The sequence below is a fragment of the Tamandua tetradactyla genome, chromosome 3 (assembly GCF_023851605.1).
Source record: "Tamandua tetradactyla isolate mTamTet1 chromosome 3, mTamTet1.pri, whole genome shotgun sequence".
NCBI lineage: Eukaryota > Metazoa > Chordata > Mammalia > Pilosa > Myrmecophagidae > Tamandua > Tamandua tetradactyla.
The window spans coordinates 152,571,212-152,595,133 of NC_135329.1; the positions used below are offsets into that span (position 1 = coordinate 152,571,212).

Genomic DNA, 23,922 nt, shown 5'->3' on the forward strand with positions numbered 1-23,922 from the left:
TGTCCGCCACCTTTATTATCAGACCATTTGCCCATATCAAGAAGAATTCTCCATTAACTTTGATTTCAATGGTGGATAACCTGGGCATTTCGCCCATGTTGGACAGTAAGATTGTTTCTATTATTTTTTTTCAATGAACAATTCTGTATATCATCATGTCTATATTTTTTCTTTAGGAAATACAATTATGAAAAAAAAAAAAGATCACCTGCCATCATGGCATGGATACTTCAAGACCCTTGACTCATATTACCAAAATGCTTTCTACAAGAGGCTACCAATTTAAACCCACGCAAACATTTAGGTATATTTCATAATATCACCATTACTACTGAGTACTGGTGTTATGTTTTGCTTTTTGAAGAAAGTATACCAAGTTGGCAATTTTAGTGCCCAACGATGGGATTTCTTTGTCTGGAGTAATATTTCCTTTATAACTAAGATCTTTCATTATGTTTTACAATTCCATTGTATGAGTCTTCTTTTTATGTCTTTTAAACATCTTTCTTAGATTTCTTCTTCATAAATTTGTATAAATTTTTTAGCTTAGAAATCCTTTGTAATATATAATTTTTTCTTTTTTTAACTAGGCAGTTAATGACCAAGGACTCTCAAAAAAATCAACATATAAGATTAATAGAAAGTTATGACAAATGTAGCAAACTATTAAAATTGGTGGATCTTGGTGTCTGGTGAAAAGGTTTGTTGGAGTTCTCTGTATGGGTTTTGGTTTGTTTTTGTATCTGTTCTGTCAGTGTGAAATTATTTCAAAACAAAAAGTTTAGGAAAGAAAAAAACACCAACTCATAAAACAATAGTTAATGCTACTGGAATTTCTAACATTATATAATTGTGACTGTCATTAATCTCTTAATGCTTTAGTTTTCCAAGACTTTTGTGTTATTCAGAAATTATCAAGATTAGGTGAACTAAAAGTTTCTTTTAAATAATGATTCAAAGATCTCCACCATAAATCTTATTATTATAGCATTAATGTTAACAGCAATATTAAAACCGTGAATCTACTGTCCACAACCGATTACTGCTGGATGTACACAAAAAGGGACCAACAAATGAAAAGGCCAAATTCTATAAAAATATTTATAATAAAAATATTTCTCATCTTCTACTTAAAATGTCTATGAAATTTTTTTTAGTATTTTCTTTTACATGAAAGTAAAGAAAAAAGGATAAACCAAAAAATTTCCAACCAATGTTTTACTGTTTAACATTCCTTCTAATAGAAGATGAATCTAAAGCCAAAAAGTCTTCAGACAGATGGAAAACAAGATGACTCCTACTTATGAATCATTACTGCTATTACATCATATTATGGAAATATACAAAACCTAGTAACAAAACAAAACAGAGAAAACATTCCTCTTCCACCGCAAAATGTAAACACTGTGTCCACTAACTTAAAGGGTTGATTCATATACTAAACAACAAATGCATTAAACATTTAACTTTCTTATTTATTTTCAAAACCAAATTTATGGACTTTGAAGTAAACTGTTTTGTTTTCATGATATCATACTAGTTTTTATTTAATATTACTTCAAAGGGCCCTCAAAACCTTCTTCTAAGTTTAATTCGTATTTCCATTTACATTAATCTCCATTCGTACAGCAATCAGTATCTAAAAGTTACCGTAACACTTCTCTGCTTAGAACCAGAATAAAAAAAAAAAACATTAAATTTCTACAATACAATTAAATACTGAGCTAGTTCAATAAGAATGTAATTGTGTTCAGGTTTTTATTAGTGATATTTAACTATAAGAGAATACACAGCTAAAATATATTTAATTTTGCAGCACAATTGGACCTTCCAAATAGGAACAACTAATTCACTCTTGCAGCAAAGATCTACAGTAGGGATCTATGGATGAACATGAGCTTGGGATAGGATTAGAGAAGTAGGTAGCTTCAGAATCAGATTCTAAAATGCATCATTGAATCCCCCTGCCCACCTCCTGTCAAAAATAAAAAAAAAAAGATTTATTGCATTATACTACCTACCTTGATTGAATAGCAAGATAGATTGTGCGACGAAATGAAACCAGATTAATTTCTGTTTTGTCATGAATAGTTACTTTTTGTCCTGGAAGAAATTAAGCATAACAAAATTAAGAACTATAAAAATAAATATGAAGGGGTGCACGGGCAGTTCAGTGGTTAGAATGCTTGCCTTCCATGAGGGAGACCTGGGTTCAATTCCCGAACCATGCACCCCTCCAAAAAAATAAATAATAAGAATTGAAAATGTATCTCTTTACAAAAATAGTTTTTAATTCATAAATCTATTTAGAATTTCTGAGACTTTAATAATAGTACTCTTTTCTACTGTGCAAATTAGTTATTTTTAGAATTCAAAAAGTAACTATTTCCCAGAGACCCAGGTTTGATTCCCGGTACCTGCTCATGCAAAAAAACTAACAAAAAACAAACAAACAAAAAGTAACTATCTCAAGTCTTTAACCATATCTTATTTTAATAAGTTGTGTTTCTTTACGAAATCGAGAACCAAACCAAGAAATCAATTTTTTTTTCAGTGTCACCTGCTTATTTAGACAATAAAAGACCACACTCATGCTACTGTTTGGTAAAATATTATTTCTAGGATTATAAACAATTCTTGATAATTTGGAAGAATTATAACGTCGAAATTCACTTTCAGGACGCTAGATCACTGTGACAGGTTGCATAGGTTCAATATAAATGTATATTTTTGTCAAAATTTTCTGTGGTACAATCCATGAACACTTCCATATAAATATTGAATAGTTTTTATTTAAAGAGCATTTCCACATAAAACAAAGAAACTCTAAAAGAAACATGTAATACATGGACAGAAGATGTTTTCAATAAAGACACTAGAAAAAATTAAAGTTATTCTTATGAGATGTTACAGAAGAGCAATTATACTGTAAGACAGAACTAAATACACATGCCCTAAAAGGGAAAGATATATTTTTAAAGGTTTGAAATATATAAAACACATAAATAATGACCAGTTTATGTATGCTATGGTGTTTGAACTGAGACTTAAGCAAACTGAAGTTCTGAGCTTCTTTTTCTGAGGAGTAATGTAACTGGAAGAGGAAGATCATGCTTGTTTCTTAACAAATACAGCTTTTGGCCTCTCCACTCTATTTTGCCAAAATGAATAGCAAATATCTAGTCTTCTCATCTGTTATATTCTTGCCAGGGTTATATAAAGACACCCACTCAACATGGATGTACCTTTTTCATGGTTCATAATATAATCAAAGGCATATAATACCAAAAAAACCTATGCTGTTAAAAAATGAATTTCCTTAGTTAATTTCTTAAGAGACAGGTTTCTCAATCTCGGCAATAGAGACATTTAGGTTTGGATAATTCTCTGTTGGGGAGGGGCTTGTAAATTGTAGAATGCTTAACAGTCTTTAACCAGTAGCCCCTCATCAACCAGTTGCGACATCCAAAACTATCTCCAGATGTTGCCAAATGTCCCCGGGGGGACAAAACTACCCACTGAGAGCCTTTTTTCTATTGAATTACATTAGTATTAACTTAATGTTAGAATATTTTATATTATCATTTAAATACACCATACTTTTACCTTCTTCATCTTCTTCTCCCTCTTCATCCTCCTCTTCCTCCTCCTCTTCACTACTTCCAGCATCCTGGTCTGTGTTTGAGTCACTGTCTCCTTCGTCAAGAATTTCTATAAGAATAAAAAGTTAGGGAAATATGAATGAGCAAGTGATACACACGTGTATTATTCCGAGAAAATAATTCTCAGTTCACTGAAATCCATTCTAGTGTAACAGTTTACCAACCAACAAAGAAGATCACATGGGCCTCATATTATTGCCTAGGTTTCAGAGGCATTACAACCGATTAGACTGGAGAATCATTTTTCTCATTCTTCCCCCAGGGAAAAGTGGCCATGAAACAAAGAGTTGATGAGAAGAACACAGGAAAAGTAAATGATGGCTTTCCAAAAGATGAAGGGAATTGGAAAAATAAATTAGGAATAAAAACTAACATATTGTAATAAAAATATTTCATCATCATAAAGACAGTTTTATAAAACACTGATGTTACAATATAGAAAAGAATTTAAGCTAAGAATGTACTTTGAAAGTCAAAGGAAGGAAATAATTGCATATTGTACTGTCTTCTTCAAATAAAATAATGATGAAACTTTTATTTAAGACATATAGCTCTTAAATTGAACATTATGCGCAATCCAAAGACTTTTGATATATAAAATAAGACTGGAGCTGTTTAAGAAATTTACTTTAAGAAAATCAGTAAAATGAACACTTCATTAAATTATTACTCGTTATTAGACTATTTCTTAAAATACAATGTACATTTAGAATTGGATAAAAGTAAATGATATAAACTAGAGACAAAATAAAATTAATAGTAAACCAATGAAATAAACTAAAATCATATTTTGCTCAACTGTGTGTGCTCTATTAGCTGGATAAAAGATTCCACAAACCAGGCCAATGCTTGACTTTTGCATTTAGAATTGGATGAAAGTAAGTGATATAAACAAGAGACAAAATCATATTAATAGTAAACCAATGAAATAAACTAAAATTATATTTTGCTGAACTGTGTGTACTCTATTTGCTGGATAAAAGATTTCACAAACCAGGCCAACGCTTGACTTTCGCATTTCTATCATAATCAGAGAGTTTTTAAATAGAAAGTTTTGGAGTCAACTCATTTTTAGGAAAATTCTAATTTTTAAAAATTTTACCAAGCAGTATAAATTAGGAGACATAGAAGAAAGTTCCATAGAAACAACTCTATACTGTTGAGGAACAAAATCAATTTTGAAAAAAGCAGAGCTGTCATTCAGTCCATATCTGACATACAAATCTCAAGAATCTGTCTAACAAATGTAATTTCAAGAAGCAATGTGTAGTGTCTACTTTATCACTATATATCATGACTCAGATAGAATCTGAGTCTCTATAAGAAACTATTTATAGTATGCAACAGTAGGAAGACAAGCACTCCTGCTGTTTTCCCAAATGTTGTAAGTCCCAAAACACAAGTACACCTGGGTCATTCCAAGGTGCTAATTACTAAAGCTGTGCCCACTTCTGGCTGAGGCCATTTTTTTTTTATGTCAAGTCTAAAAGAATATTTTATGAAAGAACGAAGGTCAAATGTATTTTCTGATGGTTTATATCATTCTCTTTTCATCTCTCTACTTTAGAATCTACTTTATTGGAATTATTTAGGCAATGACAAATGGGTATCATTAATTGATCGAATTTAGCAGTAGCTTTCAAAGTTGAGTCTACAAACCCTTGGAGGAACACTGAGACCCATGTTAGGTGGTCTGTGAGGTCAAACCTATTTTCACAATAATACCAAGAGATTATCTACCTGTTTCGCTGTGCTCAAATTTATGGCGATACAAAAGCAATGGGAATTAAAACTGTTCCCTAGCCCAAATCGAGGCACCAAGCTGCACTAGTACTCACTGAATTTTTTAGTGATACACTCTTGCTGTAGGGAAAAAAAAATGCCAGTGTCACCTAAGAATGCTTATCTGAGTGACAAAAATTGAAGTTCATGTATAGCAAGCACTTCTGTTGGAGACAGATGTACAATATTGATGGTTATCTCAAGGAAAAACACTTGTGCAACTGTTTCAGTTGTGAGATGAATTAGCTGCATTTTTCATTTTTACTTGAAAGAACGGCTGACAAACTATAGTAGCTAGATATCTGGCAGACATTTTCTTAAATAAAAACAAAGTGAGCTTATCACTTTAAGGAAAACGACTAACAGTATCTATTTCTGTAACAAAATCAGAGTGTTCAAGAGAAAATTAGAACTTTGGAAAACGTGTACTGTTTACTGGGGGCTTGACAGCTTCTAATACTTAAGACTTTTGTGACAAGATAGGTAGTAATGTCAACAAATGTGATTTTATGATCTTGTATGTGATGGTTAGGTTCTGGTGTCAACTTGGCCTAATGATTATGTCCAACTGTCTGGTCAGGCAAGCACTGGCCTAACCACTGCTACAATGATATTTCGTGGCTGGAAGCCTGGTATTTAAGTCATCAGTCCATTGATTGCATCTGTTGCTGATTACATCTGCAATCAACTAAGGCACATTTCCCACAACGAGATAATTCAGTCAGTTGAAGGCTTTTTAAAGGAAGAGAGACTCTCATTGCTTCTTCAGCCTCGAGCCTCTCCTGTGGAGTTCACCAAGACTGTTTATCAGAGCCGCCAGCTTCAGAGTCTACCCTACAAATTCTGGACTCTTCCATTCCCAAGGTTGTGTGAGACATCTTTATAAATCTCAGATTTACAGATCTCTCCTATTGTTTCTATTTCTCTAGAGAACTGGACTAACATACTGTGTAATGACATGTTAAAATTTGGAAGAGGTGCATAACTCAGCGAATCAGTATCTTTTAAATGACCAGTGCAACATGCTATAAAACCATGCATATGGGTAAAAGATTCATTAGCAGCAAACTAATGGATTTCAATGTAACACAGTATGAAAAGTTCACTGTTATTATTTCAGATTTCACATCACAATTAATCTTCAAAAAATTTCCATCTGTTGAATATTGGCATATTATCAAGGAAAGAGTACATATAATTATCTAAAAGGCAATTAAAATTCTCCTCCTTTTTCTAACTACATTTCTGTGAGGCTAGATTTTCTTCATATATTTCAATCAAAACAAAGTACTGCAACAGACTAAATATAGAAGCAGAGAGGAGGATTAAGCTATTTCTACTAAGCCAAGCATTAAGCTGATTTGCAAAAACATAAAACATGTTATTTTCAATAAATTTTTATGTAAAAGTTATTTTCCATAAAAATATATAATGTTAGCATATACAGGCTTTATTATTTTAAACAAATTATTAAATCATTTTTTTATTCTCAGTTTTAATTTCTCTAATGTAGTAACTGATCAATAGATATTATGCACATAAACAAAAGTTCTTTGGAGTCCTCAAAAATTTGTAAGAGTATAAAGGGATCTTGAGACCAAACAGTTTGAGAACTGCTGCAATAAAGGAAAGCATGACTTTTAGGGGATTGGCTAACTATCCAAATGCTAAGGAAGTAGATGAAGAATTTCCTTTTTTTTAACTTTTTTTATTGTAAAGTATAACACATATATAAAGCAAAGAAATAAAAAAAATAGTTTTCAAAGCACCCTTCAACAAGTTGGTTACAGGACAGATCCCAGAGTCTGTCATGGGTTACCATATGATTCTCTCATATTTTTACTTCTAGTTGCTATATAGGAGGCTAAAGGGCTTAAATACTTTATCACCACAATCATTTTTTTCCCTTCTTTTTTTTAATCAAAATTTTTTTTTAAACATAACAAACACAAACATTCTTACCATATGATCATTCCATTCTACATATATAATCAGTAGAATTCCCATTTTAAAATTCCACAAAAACCTGGCCTCTTTTAGAGAAACTGAAGGAAAAGAAGTTCATAAGAGAAGAAACCAAAATGAGTCTAAGGAAGTCTTCATGTTTGGCAATGTATTAGTTAGGGTTCTCTAGAGAAACAGAATCAACAGGGAACACTTGCAAATATAAAATTTATGAAAGTGTCTCACGTGACCATAGGAATGCAGAGTCCAAAATCCACAGGGCAGGCTGCGAATCTGATGACTCCAATGGATGGCCTGGATGAACTCCACAGGAGAGGCTCACCAGCCAAAGCAGGAATGGAACCTGTCTCCTCTGAGTCCTCCTTAAAAGGCTTCCCATGATTGGATTTAGCATCACTAATTGCAGAAGACACTCCCCTTTGGCTGATTACAAATGGAATCAGCTGTGGATGTAGCTGACGTGATCATGACCTAATCCTATGAAATGTCCTCATTGCAACAGACAGGCCAGCGCTTGCCCAATCAGATGAACAGGTACCACAACTTGGCCAAGTTGACACCTGTCCCTAACCATGACAGGCAACTATATAACAGAATAGGGAATTTGGTCAGTTGTAGTGAAATGCCCCTAGGAAATTAGAAGCTAAGAAGAGGAACTAACGTACCAGATTTGTAGGATGATAAGGATGATACAGAAAGGGAAAGCTTCTTGTACCTTTACCTTCCACTTCAACATTCTACTTTTAAGCATGACTGAAGCATGGAATGCAGGCAATGCCAGAGCTCTAGATCTCTGTCCTGTCTTCCTGGTATATTTCAGTACAATAAGTAATATTCTCAGGTAAAATCATAACCAAAAGAAGTGAACCAATAAAATTACTATATAAAAGGCCCTGAAATTAGCTTCTAAAGAACATAATGATACAAATGTGAAAACAGTAATGGCCATCATTGTGTGAGCATTTACTTTTTGGCAATACAATACTTATCTTTACACAAACAAGTAACATTTATTCTTACATCAAAAAAATAACTTGGCTCCAGATCACTTAGCTAGTAATGGCAAACATAAAACATAAGCCAAAGTCTGACCAAAATTGGTGCTGACATGATACTCACGAGGTACAAATGATAATAATTAATTTATTATTTCTTAGGCACTGATATAGTACCTAGCATGATAGATGCTCTCAGACAGAAAGACAGGCAGATACTAATCTGCTCTCAAGAAATAATAAAGGACAGCACTTTACAATAAAGTATACCACTTAACTGAATATTAAACAGGGTGGCATAGGCTATAAATAGTAGAGAACTTTAATAAGGGTGCAAGTAATCTGTGAATATTTGTTAAGAGGGGTGGCACTTAAAGCATGCAGACAATTTAAAAGGAGGGAAAGAAGAGAGGAACAATAAAGTAAATAATTGAGAATGAAGTAATACCATGGTGTTATGGATCCAATCATGTCCCCCACAAAGACATGCTCAAATTCTAATTCTTGGTCTTGTGGATGTGAACTCAATTGTAAATGGGATCATAAAAGATCCTATTAGTTTAAGATGAGGGCAAACAATCAGTTAATCCAATATAACTGAAGTCGTTATAAACAGATGAAATATGGACACAGTGAGTAGGACTGAATAAGAGACAGGAGACAGACAGGCATATAATAGAGACAGAGATTGAGTTATGGACTGCTAGCAAGCCACTACCAGAATGCTGCAGACTTCAGAGAAGGCAAGATCTTGCAGACACCTCAATTTTGGACTTCTAGTTTCCAAAACTGTGAGATGAAAAATCTTTGTTATTTAAGCCAACCAGTATGTGGTATTTGTCATAGCCGCCCTGGCAAACTAAGACACATGGACAGGTACTAGAAAGAAAAATGGTGCATGGGAAACAGCAAAGAGAAGAGAGGTATCTTTTGAGGGAGTGGGAAAGGGGTGGTTAGGTGAGAGAATAAGTGAGGTATAAATGTTTCTTTTTCATCAGATTCACATAACTCCCAAACTTGCTTTTATTTATCCAGAAGGAATTCTTTTAAAAAATTCGACATACCTTTCTTAATGGCTTTGTACTTCTCTTCATTATCCATAAAATTAGGATCCATCTTGAAAACATCTTAAAAAAATAAATTAAAAGTTAAATGTTTATACTGTATATTTTCATTTGTTGGTGTCTAATTTCCCAATTCCTATCCAGACTTACTAAGAACATCTTCTGGATTATAATCATCCTCTAGAGGAAGCATATGGGTGAACTGATCTTCTTCTTCCACTAGATCAAGTCCCTCTAGGATAACAGGGTGGTCCTTGAATCCATCCTTACGTACTGCAAACATCACTTCAATCATATACTGAACTCTTTTGTCAATTTCAGACTCATGGAGAATGTTTCGAAGACGTTCAAATATAGCTAAAGTTAAACAGAAATAGACAATAAAATAAGCAATAAATATTATAAAACTCAAAAAAAGTTCAATATCAAACCCAGGATATGTTTACCATTAATTCCTCTTGGGGAGACTTCCGTTAATTTGAGGCCACATTCCTTGAGAAAACCAATAGCTACTTCAACACTATCATCCGTTGGTCTTTCCAGGAGCAAAGTGAGCATCTCTAAGCATAAAACTTCATGTGCCTTAAGCAGAACGTAGATATTTAGAAGAAAGAAAAAGTTTTTGCATATATTAACTTACTGTTGATAAAAACTTAAACATTAATCTGTTTATAGCAATGATAATATTACATATTATGAAAAGCAAAGTTTCATAATGTACCTAGAAAGACACAAAACATGGGATACAAATTTTCTTTCACTGCATTATGCATCTGTTAACAATTTCCAGATGATTGTCCCCCAAAATCTTAACTTGTTATCTATGTCAAATACAACTATTCGTCTTATCTCCAGAAGAAATATTCTTACACATAATATACAGGAAATACCAAAATTAGTTAACCTCAAAATAAAAGTTAAAATTTTTAATCTGAGATATTTTCATAATCATCACGTTAAGAACAGTAATAGATTCTTTTTATATCTTTCTCCATGACCATAACTCTATGTACACATTTCCCAATTCATCTTGCATTAGCAATTCTGCTAGAAAGCAAGTAGATCTTAAGTTACATGAATATTAATCTTATCAGAAAATATCTTAAGTTTCTGATACACTATAACAATTTTCAATACTTCCTCCTTATTTTTTTAATTAAATAAGCTATTCACACTGGTCATGCTCAAAAATTAATTTTATAAACAAAGCATAACAGAGTGGGAATAAAATTCTGAGGAACTTTCTATGAAAAGAAATGAACTAAAAACATGTAACTAAAAGCATGCTCAAAGCATCATACATATGTACAACTATTTGAGATGGGGAGGAGGGCAAGTCTAAATCTCAACTCAAGAGAATATCTTCCTCACATTGAGCAAAACACCAAAATACATATATATATTTTTAAGTCAAAATATCAGTGAAAAGAAAAAAATTATCCTTTTCCATAGGTGCGAAGATGCAAAATATTTATCATTTAAACATTTCTGTGGCAATTCCTAAAATATTTCTGATATAAGTGTAACAGATATCCAAAACCTAAAAACATGTAATCTGTGCTGTAACAGATATGTGAAATTAAGTTTCCATGGTCTTAAGCAGCAAGGTATCAGTGTAATAGTACATATAATGGTTAATTAGGTTAAATTCCTAAAAGCTTCATAAGTGTGAACACTGGAAAGAATTTTACATAGGTAAGAATTAAAATGTTCTTTACTGTCAACAGAGTCATAGAAATAAGATTGTGAGACTTCAAAATTCTTCCTCTTACACCTAGATATTAAATTAAAAATGATTATATCTGAAGAAAAGCTTTGAGTATGACCAAGACCAACTTTGCTATTTTCAAGTTTTAACAGTCTAAATAAAAACTCTTAAATACTAGGTGAACACAAAATAAGCAAAAAATATGAATAAAATTATAAAATTATTTGTATTTAAAACAGATTAAAATGAGCTAATCTATATTTTATAAATCTATTTTAAAATATCTATTGTTGTAGGGAATAGAGTTTTTATAGAATAACGTATTTATTAGATTCTCATGAACACAGGGTACAGGGAAAGAAACAGAAAAGATATCAATTTCACTGCTTTTATAAAGTGATTAAATTACACTTTTTGAAGGGGTAATTTGTAGTCAAGCAACCACGTACAGTATAAAGAGTTGATAAAATAAAAGTGCTCTGGTTTCCCTTTATATCAAAGAACATTAAATGCACTTATTACATTTTAAAAACTAAGCTATTACCCAACACATTTATTTCAAGGACTAGAAAACAAGCAAAGAAGAGATGCATCACTGAGGTGACTCAAAACCTATGGTCTAAAGCCTATGAACTGGACCTAGAATTTGAGGATAACTACTTACCACATTTTGGTTAATAAGATGTGCTACGAATTTTGAAGCAGTCAAACAAAGTTGCTGAAAAGTAAAGGGAGAGGCAAAGTTAATCTACAAACTAAAACCAATTTTCATTTTTATACAGGCTCTACAGCTTACTAACATAAGACTTAAAATATGTACTACACAAGACCAATTTTTCTATCGTAAGAAAGCTAAAAGATACAATCTAATACACATATACACACAAAAAATTAAAAACAACAGCCCCTAAAACCAATTCATGTGGAAGAGCACCATTTCTGGCTAAACAGTTACAGTTCTATAGTTACAGTCATCATTTGTGTGACTCATCATCATTAGTGATAAGGGATATTTAATAGAACAATAAAAGCTTTGATGAAGTACACCATTTTTAAAAAAACGTTCCTCTGTAGAAACAGTTTATACCGGTTTATTAGTCTGTCCCTATGTGGCCATCTACATTTGAACTCATCACATATACCTTATCATTTCTTCTATAGCCTTTTCGAAAATTAAGAATTAACCTCTTGAGGATTAATTCTCCGATCTGTGGAAATTTTGAATTGATAATTGCCACTAGTGCTGCATAAACATGGGTGAAGATTGGAGAAGCACTCTGTGCTTGCAGAACAGATCTGGACAACAGCCCTCTGTTTAAAAAAAGAGAAAAAAAGGAGAAAATAATTACCAATTTAATTAGAAGGAAATAAACTCATTTAAAATGCCAGTAATATTCTTCCTCTGCAATAAACACAAACACTAAATCAGGACTAATTTTCACCATTTCATCTGGGTTTCTCTTACTAATAAATAAATATTGCTTTTGAGAAAACAAAAACCTAAATTTGTTCATTTATAAAATAGATTAACATTTTACCTAGAAATATTTACTCTCATTTTTTCTTTCAAGATATAATCTTTCTTTTCCTGTTCTTGCCTGCTATATCTAACCATGACCTTGAATTTGCTAAACTTCTTAGAAATAATTTAACATTTTCAAAGAAGTGAATGGAAAAATAAAACTTACTTTGTAAGTACTAAATTTATATTTAATCTAACTTTACATTATGAACCCATCATTAACATAAAATTGAGTCTCTTTTTAATGAATTAAAAATGAAGATTTTGAATATTCTTTTGAGAGATTAAGACAATAAAAGCACTGTAGGATTAATGTTAAAACAATGACAGAAAAATAAAAGGTTCTATTTCTAAATCATTCTTAAAAGGCCATGTTTCTATATGCATTGGATGAAGAAGGGGGGAGTTATAGAGTGGGCTAACAGAAGTGTTATTTTTAAGAATACAATAACAAAAAGTTATTTAACAGTTTTCACACTTCAGTATGACAACTATATCACTAGATTAGAAAATGAGAAACGAGATCTCAGCCTATACAAGAAAGGAAACTAAAGGAGATGACAGGCAAAATGCAAAGAATGTGAGCCTGGGAGCCACACAAGTCAAGCACATAACTGCTCTGTAACTGTTAATAAAACACCTGACACTCATCATGGATTTATGAAACTTTGATAGAATTATGAAAAATAGCTGAGTAAAGTCTGAGGGAAAAATTTTACCTTTCTTTTTTATTCTGCTTAGTTCTAAGATAATTTTAACTTGGCATTATAAGAATATGGCCATGTTTATCAGCCGAACTTTAGGGCAAGACTAAAATCAATGCACAAAATTCCCCAAATTTCATGCCCAGGAACACTGACAGAGAGATGTTAATAAGACCTTCCTAATGGGATTCTGTTTGTAATAAGTTTGGACTATTAGTACAATACATAATAATCTCCTGAAGACTCACAATACTATTGGTATATTAAAATATCTGAGACTTTCAGCAATTAGGAAAATAGGTGAATTTGCTTTAGAGCTTCCAAAATACTTTTTTCTTTAAAGTAAAGTTATTATCACTGGAAAAGGTTGCCTTAAAGTAATAAATGTAGAGTAGCAGTATAGCTCAGTGCTTCAGAGCTCAGTTGTACCAGATTGCCTTGGTCCAAAGAGCCCCTTATAGTCTTAAAATTAAACATTTTTTTTTTTGCATGGGCAGGCTCCAGGAACTGAACCCGAGTCTCCAGCATGGCAGGTGAGAATTCTGCCACCAAGCCACTGTTGCACCGCCCTAAACATGTTTTAATCTGTAAGAAAGAGGTATAAAATGACATCTCTCCAGCCTCCTACCTCAGGGAAGCGTGTATTTCAGAAACATTTAGGAAAATGTTTGCTGCTCTGTCTTTGATGATTTCCAAGGCTAGAAACTTGATGCTGCCTCTGGCAGCCTGTGTTTCATCAATCTTTTAAGTCACAATTTATACCAAAGCAAGATACTAGAAAAGTTAAATGATTAAACCAAGGTAACACAGTCTAGATAGTTAACAGCACTAGAATAAAAATTCATGCTTCATTAATACATAGTCCTTGGCAAAATAAAAAAACTTAAATGAGAAAGGGATTCTCTCCTCACAAAGGCACTATCCTCTTCTTTGAGGCAGAGTCACTTGGGTGCTAAGATCACTGAATTAAGAGGTATGTTCTATTGTGGTTCTGAAGCTGATCTTCCAGCTTCTCTAATTTGCTTCTTTCTAAGTAAAACTGAGAGCTCTACTTACTTTAGAGGCAGTGGCTGCCTCCTGGTCAACTTCCTGTACCCCCACAGCATGTTACACCTTGTTTTATATTTCCAGTCAATGTTTTTTTGAGATGATGAATCAAGGTCACAAGAAATGACAGAGAAAACAGCCCTCGGATCTTAGAATAATAAATAGGATATTTCTATTTCCTAACCCTTTAAAATATCACCAACTGCTTAAAACCACATAGAAAATGGTAAGCCACTTCCTTTTGTTTCTCTAAAATTTATTGCTGATCTTTTCCATTTCTGAGATTCTGTTTGCTTTTTAAAGAAATTAAATTGGTTTGATGTAGCTCTTACACATATATGTATTTAATATTTATTACTACTCATGGATTTACATTATTTGAAGCATTCAGTCAACAAATCTGTGCAAAAATCAATGTGGCATCAAAGCTTGCTTCTTGAAAAACAAAAATTCCATGCAACCTTTAATAGTGAGGTACAAGTTATTTATAAGTAGCTTACAGTTTTATAAGAAGTACATTTTAAAGAAATAACTTTAACTACCTCTGAAATATAGTAACACAAATCAATACTTATTGTTCATGTAGATATTATGTTCCTTTGAAAAATTACTATAAAATACTACAAACAAAACAGGGATGCTTACCTCCCTCTAACTATATTTTCTTGAAGAAGTTCTTGAATAATAATACCTATATTAGAAATGTTGACTTTGTTGATAAGACCATTGATTGACTTCTTTAGGGCCTCCCAACTCATCCTCTGGTAAGCTAGGCTAAAAAGAATTGATTTCATAAAAGATTAAAATTTAAGAACATAAAAAAATGACATGACAAGAGGTTGCAATACGAACCATAAAAATCACTGAGCATTTATTTTTGACATTGTGTTTTTTTTTTTTTTTTTGCATGGGCAGGCACCATTTAACATTGTCTTAATGATAAAATGACCCAAAAGTGTAGAAAAATATACAGTGATTATATAGTAAAGAGATTATATCTTAAACCACATTCAATTTTCTATAATATGATGCTTAAGCAGGCGGCTTCCCTTTAATAACATAGATTATAAGGAGAGTGTTTTGTCCTTATGTTCATATCAATTACAATTTAAAACAATTTTCTTTATTAGTCAGATTCAATGCTTATTCATTTTATATCATAATGTTTCAATTATTTATTTATTTTGAAAAGAAATTTTTAAAAATAATTTAATAACATAATTGTAATAAAGAAAAAATACAACATGTGAATATTATAAGCCTTAAAAAGGAAATTTTTACTACATCTCTTCTTATAAAAATGATGAGGCAATAAAATTAAAATTTTTAATCTATAAAGAAATGGAAATAGTTACAGGAAAAGCAATAGTTATATGGAATCATGGGGGTGAATGTTTTAAATATTATAAAGAACACTTCTATGAATGCCAGGTGGCTGTTATTTTTTCTTTTTTTAAATAATTAGGTCTTAACTTAGTTATTTAGCCTAACTATGTTTCTTTAGATTGAACTTTGTAATGTTTAAGGTTCTTTAAAGCTCTACAATTCACTGGTGTTTTTTCAGGAAAATGGTCCAGGAATCAAACCCAGGTCTCCTGCATGAAAGGCGAGCATTCTACCACTGAACCACCCATGCCCCTAATGCACTGGTTTTCATACTGATTTCTTCGTGGAATCTATTTTCAGCTACAGGAAATCTTAAATCTTTTTTTCTTTCATACATCTTTCCAGTCCAGTGAAGCCTATGGACTTTGTGTAGTTATATCAGAATTTAGGACTACAAAGGATACCAATCATATTGAAACAGTTTTTAAAACATGGAAGAACAAAAGTTAATAAACTATTCTATTTGCTTTTCACAAAATGTGGTGGTAGGCTTAATTACTATAATTTCAAAGTAGAATAGCCATAAACATTATAAATGAGGTATCAAAAATCTTTAGACATCTCATACAATGAAATATCAAAATATATTAGATCTCCAATAACGAGTCTGTTAATACTATGGTCTGTTGCTTACATTCCTTATTGAAGGAAATGTTAACTTTCAGTTAGAGATTAGTAAACCTTATTTACGTTTCCATCCATGTTCAGGGATTCCCTGAATTCTATACATGGATCTCTTGAAGGTGTCCAGGTTAAGAATCCCTATCCTGGAGCAGTGTACTGAGGAGGGACAGTGAAAGCTGGTTGCCCTGATGGGAAAGAACATTTTATCATTGGCACTGTTTAGAACTGCCAGACACTAAAGAAGTAACTTTCAGTTAGTTTTATTATTGTTTATAAATTCCCTATTCTAGCTCTTTGGTTCATCGCTAGAGAAATAAGATCTATGCTTAACAACTAGCCTAATCAATAAGATATTACTGATGAATAATCACAACCTCTCTTAATAGACTTTGATCAAAAGACTATATGAAGCACAATTAGAAAGTCTATAATTCATTTATATTAAGTATCTATTGAAAGAAAAGACTATAGACTACCCTTAGCAACTTTTACTTCATGTCCCTTTACCAAGTCTATGAACAGACTTCAACTATATATAAAATTATCTTCCAGAAGTCTGCTTAAAATTGCATATATTGCTGACTCTCCTCTGCCCACTTTATTTATACGGAAGACAGATCTGGATTAACAACAATGTTTCTAGCCTTTATAATTAGGATTGCTTTGAACTGGATTAGGAATGGTAAATACTCCTCACTAATGCTGCCACCATTCCCTTCTCTAAGGGAAAAACCACTAACAGACCACAAAGCTCCCACTAACCCCAGAAGCCACCTGCAAATTTCCTCTCATCACAGCAGTTCAGGTATCACTACCCAGTGCTGGAATATGATGACACACAAAGAGAATCTCATTAGATGTGAATTTAATGTCATCTAATATACATCTCCAGCTCTAAATTTTTTCAATTTTTCATAGTTTATCTCATATAAATGGCATTTTTACTCCAAATTAATTATTGAAATACATTTGTTTCAGCTACACAATGACTACAAGCATATTCAAGTTGTCATTAAAATATTCATGAAAAGATGCAGGAAAACTCCTACTTGGCTTACCTGTAATTATATTTTCTTATAGCTTAGCTAACCTCTACCAATTTTTTTACCAACTACGTGGCAAATGAGTAACCACTTCAATGTTGGACCTTATTATTTCTAGTTCCATCTCTATCATCTCATTCCACTACAGAACAAAGCCTTACAAACTTAGCTGCTCTTTCCTATATAGTTCCTCACAATTTACTTCTTTAGAAAAGTGAACGAAGTATGTTTTTCGTATGAACAATCATAGGTGAATACGCATTTTTTTATTTGCCTTAGATTAGCAAAAATTATGGTCTAAGACTCTATGGTCTAAGAAAAGGAAGAAACATAGAATGAGAACTTAGTTTCATAAACCAGTATAGGGTCAGCAAACAAGACCCATCTACTGCCTGAGTTTATAAATAAAAGTTTTCTTGAAACATAGTTAAACTCATTTGTTATGTATTATCTATGGATGTTTTCATACCATTATAGCAAAATTCAGAGACCACATGACCCACAAGTCTAAAATACATTACTTTACAGAAAAAGTTTGTTGACTTCAGCTTTAGTACAACTGAGTCATTTTAGGTCCACAATATCCACAGTACTTTTCATTACGAAAAATGGTCACTACTAAAAAGCAAGCATGAAACTATGAAAGGAATTACAGCCTGAAAATTATACACACACAAAAAAGATAAATGTTCTTTTTTCAAGCTTTTTAATTCATTTGTGTCAAAAAATAAAGAAGTTATGGGCTAATGCAAGGGCAAGTAGTATGCAGAGTCCAATGGAGCTTATAAAGAAAAAAAGAAGTCTTCAATTTGAGGTCTCTGTTTTTGTCACCTAATATAAATTCTTAACAGCCAAGGTCAATTAAAGCATAATATATAAATATTTTTTCATTGAGGATATCACTGCCTTGTATACTTAGCAATATCAACATGCCTGCTTTTATCTGTTATCTGTTCTTGCATCATTCTGAGTTTTGCAGGAGGAATATATGCTCCACCAGTACGAGTAAGGAGAGGATCCAGCTCATCTTTCTTTTTCTTTGCAGTAGGTTCATCCTGAGCAGAGGAACTCTGGGTTACTGATGGTTCTGGGCTTCTTCTTCCAGGAGATGGGGATTTCCGGGACCTTTTCCGGGCCATATCTCTTTCTCTTTCTCTTCGTTTTTCTCGATCTCTACTTCTGTAAGATTAATATTTGAAAAATGGAGACAAGACATAAAATACATTCCTACAATGAACTCCAAACCAAATGAGTGAGAGAAACCATCAGTTTCGAGCAGTCTAAGAGGGCGAGGAAATGTTTCATAGAGAAACCTTAACTTGAACTAGGTCTTAAAGGCTTAATAGGATTTAGATTGGGGTGGGAGAAGGGGAGTGGCATTCTGTAACTTAGAAGCAGCAATAACTACTCAAAAACATGACCAAGTGCCACCAGCTATTAGCCATGTAACCTTAGCCTCTCTGTGATTCTAACTCCTCTTCTATAAAGACAGATAAAAACAATGAAGGTAACCCAGAGTTGGTGCAAAGATTAAATGTAACTAATATTCATTTTAAAAACAAAACACAAACATGACCAGGGGCATTCAGGCTAGACTAAGTGGAATAATCAGGGACATAATAAGAATTATGTAGGTTGGTAGATGGAAAGATGAATTATAGTCAACTGTCTGGACTCTCGAAAGACACCAAGAGTTTAAGTTTTTTTTTTTAACTGGGGGTGAATACCATCAAGTGGGAATGACATGAAAATAGGGTTTTAAGAGGACAAGTTGGGGTATGATATATATCGTAAATTGTATAAAGAAGAAATCAGAGTTCATTTTCTAAAAGGCAATTTTAGGAGTAAGGCTCAGAAAAAAATGTAATATCTGAAATTAATTATTGATAAAACTGGTATTTTTATTTAAAAGCTCAGGCTTCAGAAGCTTTTGGTAAAATAAAACATTAAAAATCAACAAACAAACAAACAAAAACTAAACTACTTCTAGCTGTAAATTAACTCTTGCTTACTAATAAAGGTATAACCCTTTCTTAAGCTAACCATTTCAAAACATTCAGTCTTCTTCTTTGAAACCTTGAAAAACTAAATAGGAAAGTGAGTCCTTGCTTTTTGTTATTTTCCTCAGATAAGAGTTGTCCACTTAGCTGATTTTTATATATATTGCCTAGGAAACTTGCAGAGCCTTCTGCTCTTGCTTTGTGCAATCATGAGTTATAAGAATAAAGTTAAATAAAAATAAGTTTCATGTTAGCACTACATCACCAAGAAACAGTTGGATAGATTTAAGCTAAATCTGAAGAGTAAATCTGAGATGGTCTGTGTGCTGGTTTGAAAGGATGTATGTCCCCTAGAAAAGCCATATTTTAATCAAAATCCCATTTCGTAAAGGCAGAATAATATCTATTCAATACTGTATGTCTGAAACTGTAATCAGATCATCTCCCTGGAGATGTGATTTAATCAAGAGTGGTTGTTAAGCTAGATTAGGTGATGACATGTCTCCACCCATTTGGGTGGGTCTTGATAAGTTTCTGGAGTCCTATAAAAGAGGAAACGTTTTGGAGAATGAAGGAGATTTGGAAAGAGCAGAGCAGAACAATGCAGCCACGAGAAGCAAAGAGCCCATGAGCCAGTGACCTTTAGAGATGAAGAAGGAAAATGCCTCCCGGGGAGCAAGTCAGGAGAGAAAGCTAGCATATGACCCTGTGTTTGCCATGTGCCCTTCCAGCTGAGAGAGAAGCCCTGACTATGTTCGCCATGTGCCTTCTCACTTGAGAGAGAAACCCTGAACTTCATCGGCCTTCTTGAACCAAGGTATCTTTCCTTGGATGCCTCTGATTGGACATTTGTATAGACTTGTAATTGGGACATTTTCTCGGCCTTAGACCTGTAAACTACAACTTATTAAATTCCCCTTTTTAAAAGCCATTCCATTTCTGGTATATTGCATTCTGGACGATAGCAAACTAGAACAGTCTGCCTTAACATACTGACACAATCTACATGGAAAGAAGTGGTCAATTCCCTAGGCAGCAGAAGAACAGTTTTTAAACTGAGGTATAAAGAAGCTTGAGTAGCTGCCAGTGAGGACAGTCTACATATACTAAGATAGACTGAGTAGAGGAGGAAAAGGTGGTTTCAAATATAAGCCCCAATTAGTAACAAGGACAGGTTTTAGATACTGATTTCCAATTAAGCTGCTTTCTTACTGTAAATGCAGCATGCTCCAAGGAGTAGCTACAGCAGAGATATAATGGCACTGGTTGATTCTTCTGAGAAGTATAAGGCAAGACAGCTAACTACCTGATAAAATTATAACCTTATGATTATAGCATTTGTTCCTTTACAGTGCAAAAGTTATAAAGTCTTCTTTGATTCTAATTAGAAACACTTATTTTCAAATGCTTTCTTCCTGGTTTTATTATTATGCAAAATATATAACTTTCTTACTCCACAACGTGACTGTATAGAATAAAGGAGACTATGTACATGCAGTGTAACAACCAGAATGAGTTATACTAAAGTGTTACAACCATAGGCTGTGAAAAGAGCATAGGCTTTGTAGTCAGATAGAAAAGAGTTCAAATCCCAGTTGTATCATCTACCAACTGGGTAACTGCAGTCCCGTGTAAATTACTTAATTACTTCAAATCCATTCCTTAATTTATAAACTGGGAATGACAACATTTACTTTGTAAGAGTTCTGAGCATTTGAGAACATCTGCAAAATGTGTAGCGCAGGAAGGAAATAAATAGTCATAGAATTAAAGGTGGTAGTAATTCTGCATTAAAGTAACAGCAGTTGAGCCTGGCTCTTTGGCTTTTGGAAGTTAATATGATCTGTTGTTTTAGGATTGGGTATACATTAGAAAGCAGTGAAAAGGATATTCTGGCTGCAGATATGAAATAACGTATTTGGCTCCAACCTGTGAAGGAATGTGATCAATTTCTGTCGATGGTACAGTCTTGGTAGTCACAGGATATAATAATATGTGAGACATCAAAAAGGATACAGAACTTGGTAAACAAATTGAAAATGGGACACGTTTTTGGAATTGGATGACTAAACAAGACAAACAGGAAATCAAGAGAGCTGGTTTCTGAGACAATGACAAACATAGTTTTAGATGTCTATGAGGGGACAATGGAAATGGTTGTGGGGTTTATTTATATAAATAAAACTTAGGAGACAGATTATGGTTCCTTTATGAAGTACTAAAATAAATGGCTTTATCTTTGTCAGATTAGAAATATAATCAGTATTCAACCACTTTGTACAACATTAGGAAAATGGAATGCTTCCATTGTTTTCTATATACTGTTTAATGGGTCATAAGTTTACCTCTCTTCCCTACTCAAATTTGTTCAAGAAAATTATTTTAAAAGTTGTTAACTAGGGCAACGGCAGCTCAGTGGTAGAGCTTGCGCCTGCCATGCCAGAGACCTGCATTCGGCTCCTGGTGCCTGCCCATGTGAAAACAAAAATTTGTTAGCTAAATGTCAACAAGTGGGGGATATGGGAGAAGGGTATAATTCTTTACAGAAGAAAAGGAAATGCCTTCGTATAATGGATTATGGTGGTGAAGGCATGGCTATTTACTTAGGTTGGATTGTATGATGTGTGAATAAAAACTCTTTAAAAATGAACAGGGAATTCTTGGCTGGTGCACTACCCAACCACACCCTCCCGCCTCAAAAAAAAAATGTCAACAAATGATGCTGCAATAATGGGGCAGTCAAATGGAAAAAGAATGAAATGTGACCCCCCCACCATACAGCATAAAAACAAATAAACAAACCACCCCTCCCCCCCCAAAAAAAATGAATAGAGAGAAACAAGTGTTAGAGAAAATTTGGAGAAAGCGATATACATATTCACTGTTGGTAGGGAAACTAAGAGGTGCAGTCCCTCGAGAGGGCCGCGTGGTGGTCCCACAGAAGGCTAGGGGTGGGGCTGCCATATGATTCTGCAACCCCAGTGCTAGGTATATAGCTGGAGAAACTGAGAGTGGGGACAAAAAATGTGGACATTTGCACACTGGTGTTTACAGTGGCACTGCTCACCATTCACAATGAATGGAGGTAGCCCAAGGGTTTAATGACTGAGGGATGGAAGGGGAAACTGTGGTATATACCTACAATGGACTACTGAACAGTTACAAGAAGGAATGAAGTTGTGAGGCAGGCATTTAGGTGACTGAACCATAAGGACTGTATATTGAATGAAATAGCAGAAACAAAAGACAAAATATTATCATGCCTCGCTCATATGGACTAATAATATACAAATCCCGAGAATTGAAGGCAAGAGCATGGGTTCCAGGTTGCGAGCTATTGTAACGGGTCCTAGATTGTAGGCTCTTATTTCTAAATTCTGAGATACTGAAATATTTGTGCATAACCTGGTCATTCCCTGAAACTTCAGGTATTACAAGATACCTGAAACTCTGAGTTAGAGCACTGAAGCTATGAAAGTCAGCATTACCCCATACAGCAACTGTTAAAAAAGTTGAAAAAGGGATCAGACTTATACGAATGAAGATGATCTGGATAGGACTAAGGTAAATCAGAATACAGGGTAAAAGGTGATATGGCCCATATTTTAAAACTTCAACTTATGTGTGAAACCAAAGGGAGATATGCTTATTTGGTACAAAATTTATAGTTTTGGCATTATGTAATTTAACTTGTATGGTCAGTTTATTTGAATACCATAATTACATGGAATCTTGAATAGGGCATGAGATCTTATTGGTTTGTACAGCTTAGTGTGATGTCATGATATATCCCAAAGTAATTTGGTCAGAGAATAAAATGTATTTGCAAAGGCCCTTTGGGGGACTGGGAAGAAAGGAGGAAATATTCAACTTCTCTATCTAGGGAATTCCTGATATTCTCAGAAGCAGCAGAGACATTCAATTCATTAGGCTGAGCCCTCGATATTGGGGATTTCCTCTATGAAACTTATTTCTGCAAAAAAGAAGCTACGCTCACTTAAAAATATGCCTAAGAGTCACCCCGAGAATCTCTTTTGCTGCTCAGAGGTGGCATCTCTCTCTAAGCCAACTTAGTAGATGAACTCACTGCTCCCCACTCAACTCCTGGGGTGTAAACCCCCCTGGCATCATGGGATAGGACTCCTAGGATGAGCTGGGACCCAGCATCACAGGACTGAGAGAGCCTTCTTGTCCCAGCATCATGGGATTGAAAACGCCTTCTTGACCAAAAGGGGGAAGAGAGAAATGAGACAAAATAAAGTCTCAGTGGTAAAAATACATGAGTAACTTGCTGCGTGGTAGTTGCCAGCATCCATCCCCCAATACCAAGGTGAACTGCCTCAGGGCCAGTCCATAGTTGGCTGCTATGAATGGAGAGGGATGTGGATGCCTACTTTCCCAAGAGTGTGTGCGTGTGTGG

The 23,922-nt window shown here is 33.7% G+C and overlaps 1 protein-coding gene across 1 annotated transcript in view; it reads right to left on the bottom strand.

The window, feature by feature from the left end:
- The window catches only part of CWC22 (CWC22 spliceosome associated protein), a 66,388-nt gene that overhangs the window by 19,960 nt on the left and 22,506 nt on the right, over positions 1-23,922 (bottom strand). Inside the window, exons 5-13 of the mRNA XM_077154355.1 lie at positions 18,436-18,681; positions 15,095-15,223; positions 12,319-12,487; positions 11,841-11,894; positions 9,915-10,050; positions 9,619-9,825; positions 9,469-9,531; positions 3,607-3,711; positions 2,022-2,103 (exon numbers count right to left, since the gene is read on the bottom strand). Coding sequence (XP_077010470.1) covers positions 2,022-2,103; positions 3,607-3,711; positions 9,469-9,531; positions 9,619-9,825; positions 9,915-10,050; positions 11,841-11,894; positions 12,319-12,487; positions 15,095-15,223; positions 18,436-18,681 — 1,191 coding nt within the window. The remainder of the gene's footprint in view (positions 1-2,021; positions 2,104-3,606; positions 3,712-9,468; positions 9,532-9,618; positions 9,826-9,914; positions 10,051-11,840; positions 11,895-12,318; positions 12,488-15,094; positions 15,224-18,435; positions 18,682-23,922) is intronic.